The 12832-nt window shown below is 35.8% G+C and overlaps 1 protein-coding gene across 1 annotated transcript; it reads left to right on the top strand.

Annotated features, from left to right (window-relative positions):
- Positions 1–6013: 6013 nt before the first annotated feature.
- LOC125220914 (transcription factor GTE7-like) lies at positions 6014–8381 on the top strand. The gene is made up of 5 exons (XM_048123047.1): positions 6014–6301; positions 6805–6926; positions 7512–7797; positions 7882–8131; positions 8237–8381. Exons 1-5 carry the CDS (start codon positions 6014–6016, stop codon positions 8284–8286), a joined length of 996 nt encoding a protein of 331 aa, XP_047979004.1. The 3' UTR covers positions 8287–8381.
- Positions 8382–12832: the final 4451 nt, after the last annotated feature.

A 12832-nucleotide genomic window follows, 5' to 3' on the forward strand; every position in this document is an offset into this window, starting at 1 on the left:
CTCCAGCGCTGCTGTCTCGGTGTTTTTCCGAGATCGGGAAACCGCCCACAAAGGGCTCCCACTCGAATTGCAACTGTTGCTGCTTCACCGCAGCCGCCGGCGCTGCTCTCGCGCGGATCGCCGCTGTGCAATTCTTGAATTGCCGACTCAGAATTTAAAATTCACGTAAGGCAAAACAAGATAGTCAACTAAATCAAGTAATGATATATGTTGGAGATATCACGTGTACATGATTACATGCTGCACAGCTCAATTGATTGAAAAACATTTAACTTTTTCTCCGTACTTTGTGTTTTTCCAGTTTGACGAAAAACAAAAACACAAACCTAACAAAGAAATTCATACATTCAAGCAATTCACATAACATGATATTAATCCACATAATCAGAGCCAAAAATTGGCTCTGATACCAATTGCTGGGGTTTGGTGCCCCTTGCACAGCGGAAGACTTGTACTACAAAACAAATAAATCAGATAAGGATCTATTTGACTGATTATGCGATTAATCAATTCACATGTTAAACAGATAATTGCATGCTAGAACGCAAATAATTCATGCTTAGAAAATATAAATCCTAAACATGATTTCTACGGTTTAGGGTTACCGATTTGATTCTCCAAAGAATCGACGATTGCTCGCGCCTTCTCCACGTGATGATCTTCAATACTAGACCATGGATCTTCTGACTGGTTCCCGAACTGTATCTCGATATCAGGGTGGGCTGATCTTACCAAAATACTAGGACTTAAATAAAGAAGACAAAAGAAATCCTTTTGGGAAAAGGTGAAGAATTCGAAATCCTCCACAGTTGGAGAGTTCGAAATTTTCGAAAATTTTGAGAATAAAAATTGTGATCATTATGTCTCCTTTATTCTCCTATTTATATTAAGTTCCTTTTGGGCCCAGACAGGGATCTATGGAAGGTTTTGGATATGGGCTCTCCCAATTAGCTTTTTACTAATTAAATTGAACCCACAATTTAATACAAGCTTATATTGGAATATTACGAGCAGCCACTACAGAAGTAATATTGCACTCCCCATCCAAATCCGAAATTACAAGTAATCCGGGTTTCCATTATTTATATTATTTATTTCCCGCGCTTAAGATATAAATGTCCATTAATTAATTAATGTCTGCTATGGACTTAATTAATTAACATCTTATTAATTCCAAGAGTGGACTTAGCAAGAAACACTTATTTATTATTCATAGAGTAATAAAACTCCAACTGGCCAGTTTTCCGAATAATAAAACCTTGTTCAAGCTCCTCTTGAGGACATTATCAAACGAGACTCACCTCGCGCACGATTCAACATAATAGCAATCCTAGCACCGCTAGATATTAATCACCACTACCCAATATATCAGGATTATTGGGTTGCGAAAAACCCGCACCATTTGATAAGTCAAAGTAGTGCATAATCAATACCGTATGCTCAATGCTAACGTATGTAGATTAAGAAATAGTATTTTATCAAGACCTAGTCTTTCAGTAGATAGCATAAAGACACGTCTTGCTGTTAGATCCATTCAGTGCTATACCACACCAACGTCATCTTATTTCAGAAAGGCTTAGAAATAATCGGACTGACATTGCAACCTTTAACGATAGGTAGTCTAAGCCTATCTGGGTTGTGAAATTCTTCTTTGTCTTTTGCAAAGCATTGCATAGAACCGATTGTGTTACCTTAAAGTGGACGACGCCCACAACCGGTCTACTAAGCAAAAGACTTAGACTTTGTTTGCTTCTTATACATTCAAATGTTTATAAAACATCTTCTAAATGCACAAGCAAACACAATGTAATAATATACTGATTCTATTCGTGCGAAACTGCTCGAATAATACTGAATCGGGTTAAAAGTGGATTATAGAGTTTTACGTATACAAGCAAGATTCTATTCGAGCGAAACTTGCTCGAAACATGCTTTTAACTATACCAAACCTAACACATACGTCGTTGAAGAGCAGGAATTGGGAATCAGGCGATGAGAAGTGGGTGCGCTACTCGGAGGTGGTGGAGAGGAAGGTGAAGAAGGAGGAGGTGACGAGCTCCGCCGTGGACCGGCAGCGTGTGTCGCTGAAGCTGGATTACGATGCCAATTCGAGCAGATAGCCTAGATCCGGCCGACGATTCGCCGGAATCCGATGCCAATTCGACGATTCCTTCCTCAACCCCTCCGGATTCGCCGCAATCCGACGCCGATTCGACGATTCCTTCCTCAGCCGCTTCGGATCCGTGACCGGAAGCGGGAGATGCAGTGATTTCCTCCTCGAAGCTCTTCATGAACAAGACGTGGATGGAAGTTCAGAGATCGGAATCCTCGTCGATTCCGTCCAGCAGATCCTCCCTCAGCCGCTTCACCTCCGGCGAGTCAATCTCCTCCGTCTCCGTTTTCGTTTCGTCTCTGGTTCGTTTCTTAATTATTTCTTCCATTAGATTAAAGCCGAAGCTCCTAGCTCTATTTGAAGTGTGGAGAGTGAAATTGAAGCTCTGTGGAGCTGCTGCCAGATTCTATTATGTTTGTAGGGTTGTGTTATCTCCTGAGTGGTAATGCATTCCGATTGGATATTTCAGCGAGTTTAACTGAAGAAAGTTTCGTATATACAATAAATTCTGGATTTTCGATGACTGTATATGTGTTTTGATATTCAAGTTCAAATTTGCTGATTTGATGCCTTCCGATTGGATATTTGGAAGAAGATTTGTGTCATATATAATTTATGTCAACTACACACGTATAATGTCAATTGCCTATATAATTTGTTAGTTGTTGACATTTTAATACTAGTTGTTGACATTCGATATTCTGGCTATTGATATGTGAATTATAAGTGTTATTTTTTAGTTGTTGACATTTTAATACGAGTTGTTGACGTTCGATATTCTCGCTATTAATATGTGAATTATAAGTGTTATTTGTTAGTTGTTGACATTTTAATACGAGTTGTTGACATTCTATATTCTCGATATTGATATGTGAATAGTAAGTGTTATTTGTTAGTTGTTGACATTTTAATACGAGTTGTTGACATTCGATATTCTCGGCTATTGATATGTGAATTGTAAGTGTTATTTTTTAGTTGTTGACATTTTAATACAAGTTGTTGACATTCGATATTCTCGATATTGATATGTGAATTATAAGTGTTATTTTTTAATTGTTGACATTTTAATACGAGTTGTTGACATTCGATATTCTCGGTATTGATATGTGAATTGTAAGTGTTATTTGTTAGTTGTTTACATTTTAATACGAGTTGTTGACATTCGATATTCTCGGTATTTGTAAAATGTTGTTGTTGACATCGTAGTTGACATAAATAATATAGGTCGTTGACATGAAAATATTTGTTGTTGACATAAATTATTTGTAAAATGTTGTTGTTGACATCGTAGTTGACATTTGTTAGTTGTTGACATTTTAATACGAGTTGTTGACATTCGATATTCTGGCTATTGATATGTGAATTATAAGTCTTGTTTTTTAGTTGTTGACATTTTAATACGAGTTGTTGACATTCGATATTCTCGGTATTGATATGTGAATTATAAGTGTTATTTTATTGAATGTTGAAGACTTGAAGATTTGAATATTGAAGATTTGAAGATTTGAATGTTGAAGATTTGAAGATTTGAATGTTTGAAGATTTGAATGTTGATGATTAATGTTGAAAATTTGAAGATTTGAATATTTGAATGTTGAAGATTTGAAGATTTTAATGTTGAAGATTTGAAGATTTGAATATTTGAAGCTAGAGTTTTAGAGAGAGTTTTAGAAAATAATTTCAAATACAATTTAATGAAAAGACAATTATACCCCCATGTTGACATAATGTGATAGCTGTTGACATTAAGTTGATCTTGTGAATTAGTGGCTGAGATTGCATCTCATTTCTTAATTATGCCCAAAAATCTCATCCTAACAAGACCCTATAAATATATATATATATAGGGATGTACTAAGATGACAACCCTCTTTATTGTAACACCATACCATCATTTTAGGCCATTGGATCTGAAAATCGTGTGCTTGTCATGCTGCCACGTGTAAAAACACGGAGGGGTAAAATAGGAAATTTCTAATTTTACGTTATCAAATTCCAGTGATGTTCATTGAATATTGCAGTCTTACCACAACAATATTGCAGTTTACCACGACTGCAATATCTAATGCAGATAGACTGCAATATCTAATACAGTAGACTGCAAACCCGTATTTTTTCACGAAACTTAATCCTAGGCGTCCATAGACGAGATCTAACGGACTATATTAGTGGTATGGTGTTATCCTATCTATGGTGGCACCATAGTGCACCCCTATATATGTATATATATATATAGGGAGATGATCAAAACAAGTATGTGTTTAAATCCAGAAATGCAGCCCAAATCTTAGCCCTAGGATTAGATGATCTAATGGTCAATAATTAACCCAAAACACGGAAGGTCATAATTAAGTAGTTTTAGGTCATATTATAAGATTTGGGTTTATGTCATGTTAAGATCATTTTAGGGATGTAATTAATGACCTAAAAATAAACTAACTATGACCTAAAAATGTCTTACGTATGACCGTGTTCTGCATTTCTGTATTTAAATCTGGTCTTCATAGATCAAAACCCTATATATATATATATATATATATATATATAGGGGAGTGTTATATTGCTAACTCAATGTTTAATTGCTAACTACAATTCAATAATAGCCATTAGATATTCAAATTAAAGGCCTAGATCATTAACCACAAAATGTCAATACGATCAACAAAAAACGTCAATAAGGCTATAGGATTAATTCCAATAAAAATCAATAGGGGTATTAATGTCAAGTTAGTTATAACTAACTTTTAAAAGAAATCCCAAAACTTTAAATTCAGATAACATATATCAAATTAAAGATAATTTTATAAGGATTCCAACGATATACTACATACATATGTTCCGACGTCAAAATTTGAAAAAAAAAATCTAGAATTTTCGTATTTTTCGTACACAGGCTAATGTCAATACAGCTAAGATAATATGTCAATATAAAGCATATACAATATCAATCCTAAATTTGTGTTGACAATCTCAAAGCATTGTGTTGATATTTTCGAAACACTATATTGACATTTTCATCCAAAATCCTAATTTGGCGTTTTTTTTTTTTAATTTTTTTCGATTTAATTAATAAAAATGAAAATTACACGTGACAAATTGTAGACCACACGTTTTTTAAAATTATGTGGTCTTAAATTAGTTGTAGTTAGCAATTAAATGATGAGATAGCAATTGATCACTCCCATATATATATATATAGGGATGTATTAAGATGACAACCCTCTTTATTGTAACATCATACCACCATTTTAGGCCATTGGATCTGAAAATCGTGTGCTTGTCATGTTGCCACGTGTAAAAACACGGAGGGGTAAAATAGGAAATTTCTAATTTTACATTACCAGATTGCAGTGCTGTTCATTGAATATTGCAGTCTTACCACAACAATATTGCAGTTTACGTTTTTTCACGAAACTTAATCCTATATATATATATATAGGATTGTGATCAATTGAGATTATTTAGGCTAATTGAGAAATGAGATGCAATATCAGCCACTCATTTTTATTAAATGAGTGGTCCAGATTTTGCCACACAATAAATATTTTTAGATTAATTTAATATGAAAGGGTAGAATGGTAAATGTTGATTCCTTGCATCTGGACGCATTGTTGGGAGAGAAAAATTGGGTTTCGATCTGAAAATCCCCAAAACAGAGAAGAAAACCTCTCAATCTCGACTGCAATTGAGCGGCGAGGCATCAATTGGGGAGTGCTGAAGAAGAGCTTATGCCCGCCGTGGGGGTGACGCGGCGCGGATGCGCCGGTGTGCGATTTCCGTCTCGAAACGTAGGGTGAAACGGAGTGGTGAAACAACAGAGGCTGTGGCAGCTGTGAATTGAGCTTGCAGCGATCATGTAGCGCATGTTTGAGCGCCGCCTGCGCCTGCGATTGCGCTGATATGACGGCGACGAGGTGGTGGCAGCTCGATCATGTCTCCGCCGGAAGAGCTGCCACAGCAGGGAGCCGGACGCCGTCGCCTAAAGTGACGGCAGACAAGCTGACGAAGTCGAAATCTAATAATCAATCAATTAACGCGGACGGCGAATTCAGCTTCGTGTTCAGGCAGCTCGCCGGAATCACGAGCGCGAATCTGAGGAGCGAGCCGTCGCCGTTCCGGACTTGGCGAGCGCTTGGAGGAGCTTCGACGAGTAGATTTGCTGCTGCGTCTCCGATTTCCATTCGATTGGTGAGTTTTGGTGCTGATCGTTATTTTCTGCTATATCGCGGCTATGGATTTTCTTCTTGTTCCGTCTCCTCATCGACGATCTACCGGAATTTAGTGCTGGATTCGCTGACAGGAGTGATGATGACATCTTATTAGCTGCTGCTTTTCAATGAATCCAACGAATTTGATTTGAAGATTTTGCAGCTGCAGATTCAACAATTAAAGATGAGACAAATTCAATACCACCGCCAGATTATGGAATTGGATGAACTGATTTCAAAGATTGATTCATCAAAATTTGCTTTTGTTATAAAATTTGAACTTTTTGCAAGCTTGATTATTAATTCGTTTATGGAATTGAAAGTTTTAGGTTTAGATTATCAATTGTGTTGGAGTGAGGAATCAAGCTTAATCATAATGCACTCTAGGTGTTTGGTGATATTTCCTAATTGGGAATTAGTTGCTAAGAGTTAGATTCTCAATTTTAATGTCAACTACGCACCTATAATGTCAACTACATATAGGTGATCGGAGAAGGTGAAATGCTGATCGGAGATGGTGAACTTTGGGAGTATTTCACAAAAACAGGAACCCGAAAGCTCACTCTGCATGTCTGTTTAAATTTGGGAGTAAATCGTTTGATAGGGTGAGATGCACTTCAATTTTTGTTCTCATTTCACCGCATCTCTCATACTCTGTTTCTACTTTTCTGGCTAATTCTATTTTCTTTTCATGTTTTGATTGTTTGAGCTAACACTGTGTGGTTATTTGGGGAAAGTAGATCAGGTTTAGGTGAATTTCTTTGTTCTCTTTTCCATTTTTATTTATTTGAAACAAGCATTTTTGTTGTGGTTGTACCATGTTTTAATTCGAATTCATCTATTTTCTTTTCATGTTTTACTGATTTCTGTAAAATAGAGGCATTTTGATACGTCTCTGTTTTTTTTTTTGCCTTGTAGTGCTTGCTGTGATGACTGTAGACTAAGTAGTTGTTTTTCCTTGATCATGATTTGATGAGTTGCTATTAACTTGTGTTTTTGCTATCAACATTTTTATGAGATTTTTGCTTCTGTTGCAACCATATTACCATATTTTTGCAGTAGATGATTCAATTGTATTAGATGTGAACTCATTTGAGAGATTGATTTTCCAATATTTGCTTTTGTTATAGGATTTGAACTTTTTGCAAGCTTAATTGTTGATTTGTTTATAGAATTGGAAGTATTATCAGGAATTGGATGTCAACAAAACTTGGATTTGGGTTGCAGAATTTACCCCAAGAGAAGATGCCTCAACTTGTACAGATAATCAGGAAGAGGGATGAGCATTTGGCACAGGATGTCAATGAAATTGAGCTTGATATTGAGGCTCTTGATACGGAAACGCTGTGGGAACTTGATCGGTTTGTGACCAATTCGAAGAAGATGGTGAGCAAGACAAAGCGGCAAGCGTTGATGATGAACAACAATCCAACTGCTGGAGTTTCTATTCCCTCCAGTCCTGTTACTGATGCTGATGTGGTAAGTTAAATTTGCATCAAGATTTTTGTCTTTTTTGTGGTGTTTTCACTGTTTATTCATGTTGTTGGTAATGTTGTGTAGGGCGCATTGAGCGACAAGAATGATGATTGTGGCAAGATGATGAAACAAAATGATGAAGAAGATGTAGATATTGATGACGATATGCCAGCAACGAGTTTCCCTGTTGTTGTGGAGATTGAGTTTGTGAAAGAAGGTGTTGTTGGGCAGGAGAATGATGGTGTTGTTGGACAGGAGAATGATGGTAGAGGCAATGGCAGCAGTAGCTCAAGCAGTTCTGGCAGCTCAAGCAGCGATTCGTCATCCTCGAGTGGTATTGATACTGATTCTTCTTGCGTTTCTACATTGTGTTGGGGGTGAAAGTATGGAAAACGGAAACAGAAACAGATGTTCATTCGTTTGAGCTTGTTTTTTACAGATTCTGATTCAGGGAGTTCCTCTGGTAGTGAGTCCGACGCAGATGATTGACCAATTTGATGATTGAACTTTTATTTGATGATTGAATTGGATGTCTGGCAGTTTTATTGCTTTTTCTTGCCTGTTAACTGTGATATCTCAACTTTGTTTTAGTTCATTTGATATTTTGGCTATTGATATGTGAATTATAAGTGTTATTTTTTAGTTGTTGACATTCGATATTCTCGGTATTGATATGTCAATTGTAAGTGTTATTTTTTAGTTGTTGACATTTTAATACGAGTTGTTGACATTCGATATTTTCGGTATTGATATGTCAATTATAAGTGTTATTTGTTAGTTGTTGACATTTGATATTCTCGATATTGAAGAAATGTTAAATGTACAATTTTTTTATTGTTGTTGGATGATTTATCAAGTATGAAAGGAACGGAAAATACGTAAAGAATTCTGCTTTTGAGGCAAATGTTACGTGTCTCTCTCTTTTATTTCTCCAAATTAAAGCATGAAATATTTTGCACTCTGATTGTTTGGTAATATTTCTCATTTGAAAATTAGTTGCTAAGATTTAGTTATCTCCCCTTTTTAATATCAACTATGCATGTCAACTACCTATATAATCTATGTCAACTACATATACAATTAATGTTAACTACACACATATAATGTCAACTACATTTACAATTCATGTCAACTATGTGTACAATCCATGTCAACTATATATACAATTCATATCAACTACACACATATAATGTCAACTACATATACAATTCGTGTCAACTATACACATATAATGTCAACTATAAGTTGTTAACATTTGATGCAGGCTATTGACATTTGATGTGCAAGCTATTGACGATAATACCCCTAGTTGACATAAACTACACGCTGTTGACATCGCACGAAAATTATGAATGAGTGGCTGCATCAAATGTCAACAACTTATAGTTGACATTATATGTGTATAGTTGACATGATTATGCCAACTAGGGGTATTATCGTCATTTCATTTCTAAAATGGCGGAATATCGAATGTCAACAACTCGTATTAAAATGTCAACAACTAAAAAATAATACTTATAATTCACATATCAATACCGAGAATATCGAATGTCAATAACTCGTATTAAAATGTCAACAACTAAAAAATAACACTTATAATTCACATATCAATTGACATGTAGTTGACATGGCTTGAAAGTGTAGTTGACATGGCTTGAAAGTGTAGTTGACATGACTTATAATTTCGTGACATGGCTTGTACATGTAGTTGACATGGCTTGAAAGTGCAGTTGACATTAGTCAACTACACAGTTGTTGACATTTGATGTGTAGTTGACATGGATTGTACACATAGTTGACATTATATGTGTGTGCAGTTGATATGATATGGCTTGTACGTGTAGTTGACATGACTTGTACGTGTAGTTGACATGGTTTGAAAGTGTAGTTGACATGGCTTATAATTATTGTTGACATAGCTTGTAGTGTAGTTGACATGGCTTGAAAGTGTAGTTGACATGACATATAATTGTTGACATGACTTTTACGTGTAGTTGACATGACTTGAAAGTGTAGCTGACATATTACTTACTTTCAGAAACATCGCAGAGCTTCCACCAACATACACAAAATCTATTAGTCAATTAACACATTGCAAGCCATAGGAGTCGGAATCGTGCTCGGCACGATCTACATCAACATCGGATTAGACAAATCGGGGATCGAGAAGCGATTAGGTCTCTTCGTGTACACACTCACCTTCCTCCTCTCCTCCACCACCGAAACCCTCCCGATCTTCATCAACGAGCGACCAATCCTCCTCCGAGAAGCCTCCAGCGGCGTCTACCGCCTCTCTTCCTACCAATCCGTCTTTCAGATTTTCCTCTTCATTCGTCATTTAGATCAGCGAGATTTTGAATGCTTACGTTTTGAATTTTGAAGATCAGCGAGATTTTGCAGATGAAGATTTGAAGATTTTGGAAGAGAGATTTTAGAGAAATTTTAGAAATTGGTTTGAAATCAGTTTGGATGTTTCACGCTTTTTTTATTAAAGAAATTACAATTTTACCCCCTTGTTGACATAATGTTGTATTTGTTGACATTTTGTTTAGCTTGTGGATTAGTGGCCCATATTGCATCTCATTTCTCAATTTAGCTAAATAATCTCAACCTAACAAGACCCTATATATATATATTTAGGGATGTACTAAGATGACAACCCTCTTTATTGTAACACCATACCACCATTTTAGGCCATTAGATCTGAAAATCGTGTGCTTGTCATGCTGCCACGTGTAAAAACACGGAGGGGTAAAATAGGAAATTTCTAATTTTACGTTACCAGATTGCAGTGCTGTTCATTGAATATTGCAGTCTTACCACAACAATATTGCAGTTTACCACGATTGCAATATCTAATACAGTAGACTGCAAACCCGTGTTTTTTCACGAAACATAATCCTAGGCGTCCATAAATGAGATCTAACGGACTATATTGGTGGTATGGTGTTATCCTATCTATGGTGGCACCATAGTGCACCCCTATATATATATATATATAGGGTTTTGATCTATGAAGACCAGATTTAAATACAGAAACACAGAACAAAGTCATACGTAGGGCATTTTTAGGTCATAGTTAGTTTATTTTTATGTCATGCTAACAAAGCATGACCTAAAATGATCTTAACATGACATAAACCCAAATCTTATAATATGACCTAAAACTACTTAATTATGACCTTCCGTGTTTTGGGTTAATTATTGACCATTAGATCATCTAATCCTAAGGCCAAGATTTGGGCTGAATTTTTGGATTTAAATGTATTCTTATTTTGATCATCACTATGGTGCCACTATAGATAGGATAACACCATACCACCAATATAGTCCGTTAGATCTCATTTATGGACGCCTAGGATTATGTTTCGTGAAAAAACACGGGTTTGCAGTCTACTGTATTAGATATTGCAGTCTACTGTATTAGATATGCAGTCGTGGTAAACTGCGATATTGTTGTGGTAAGACTGCAATATTCAATGAACATCACTGCAATCTGGTAACGTAAAATTAGAAATTTCCTATTTTACCCCTCCGTGTTTTTACACGTGGCAGCATGACAAACACACGATTTTCAAATCCAATGGCCTAAAATGGTGGTATGGTGTTACAATAAAGAGGGTTGTCATCTTAATACATCCCTATATATATATATATATATATATATATATATATAGGGGAGCACTAGGGTGCCCCCTTATTTAGAGTCACAACGTACATCCAATCTGGTGCTGCCATGTGGCACAAAACATGCAATATTTTAAACACAAAAATGCAATCTAGTTGTACATGCATTTTCGCAGATTGCATTTTTGTTGTATGTAAATTGCATTTTATAGTGTTGAGTTTTGCATTTTCACATAAATTGCATTTTTTATTGTTAAGTTTTGCATTTTCACATATAAAAATGCAATCCGTCTATATATAAAATGCAATTTAAACAGTCAATATCTAAAATGCAAAACTTAACAATAAAAAATGCAATCTGCATATAACAAAAATGCAATCTGCCGAAATTCATTTATAGCTTCTACAAATGCGTATTGCATTTTTCTGTGTACAATATTGCATTTTTCGTGCCATGTGGCAGCACGTGGTTGGATGTACGTTGTAACTTTAAAATTAGTTGTTATACTAGTACACCCCTATAGGGATGTATTCAAATGCTTTTCATATCTTTTGTCCTTTTTCCTTCTTAATCCTAGCCCCACGATTTTGTCATCTGACGGTTAGATTAATGCCACATGTCATTTAATAATGCACATTTTCATTCTAATAATGCACAGCGGCTAATAATGCAACATTATAGACTAATAATGCATTGATCACAACCATCCAATTCAAGGATCCAAGGGCTGAGATTAAGAAGGAAATAGGACACTTAGGGTGCAAAGGAGCCTAACACACCCCTATATATATATATATATATATAGAGAGAGAGAGAGAGAGTCCTATTAACCACAACTCCACTCTTAAAGACCGAACTAGAGACCGAATCTTGACCACATAATCTTGAATTTGATGGAATAGATTAGATAATCAAAGGTTAATTTTCGCACTTCATTATATACTCAATTTACTACAACTCGGGGGCATTTTTGTAATTTCATAATTAGGGTAAAAATTTAAAAATTTACCACATTTCCTCTCACGCGTTTTTCGCCGCGATTTCTTCTCTCCTCTCAAAACTTCTCTCAAAAGATAGTTCATCTTCATCTTCCATCGATCATCGATCATCGCCGGCAATATACTCGGAAAACTTCACAGAAAACTTCTACCGGCAATAAGTTCAACATTTAATCGGTAGATTAAGTTGCAAAATGGTCGATACTCGGAAAACTTCTACCGAAACTTCTGGACGCCAGTTGAGTTCTGGCCACATTTCTGATGAAGGTAATACAATTTGAAGCTTTGAAAACTTCTTACTCTTAATTTAATTCATCTATTTCCTAACCTAGATTCTTATTTTCGTCAAAATAGTAAGGAAATATAGTCGCAAGCAGCCGGCTAAATCAGAGACGATCAAAAAGTCAAA

Source organism: Salvia hispanica, chromosome 4 (genome assembly GCF_023119035.1).
Source record: "Salvia hispanica cultivar TCC Black 2014 chromosome 4, UniMelb_Shisp_WGS_1.0, whole genome shotgun sequence".
In the NCBI taxonomy this organism is placed as follows: Eukaryota; Viridiplantae; Streptophyta; class Magnoliopsida; order Lamiales; family Lamiaceae; genus Salvia; species Salvia hispanica.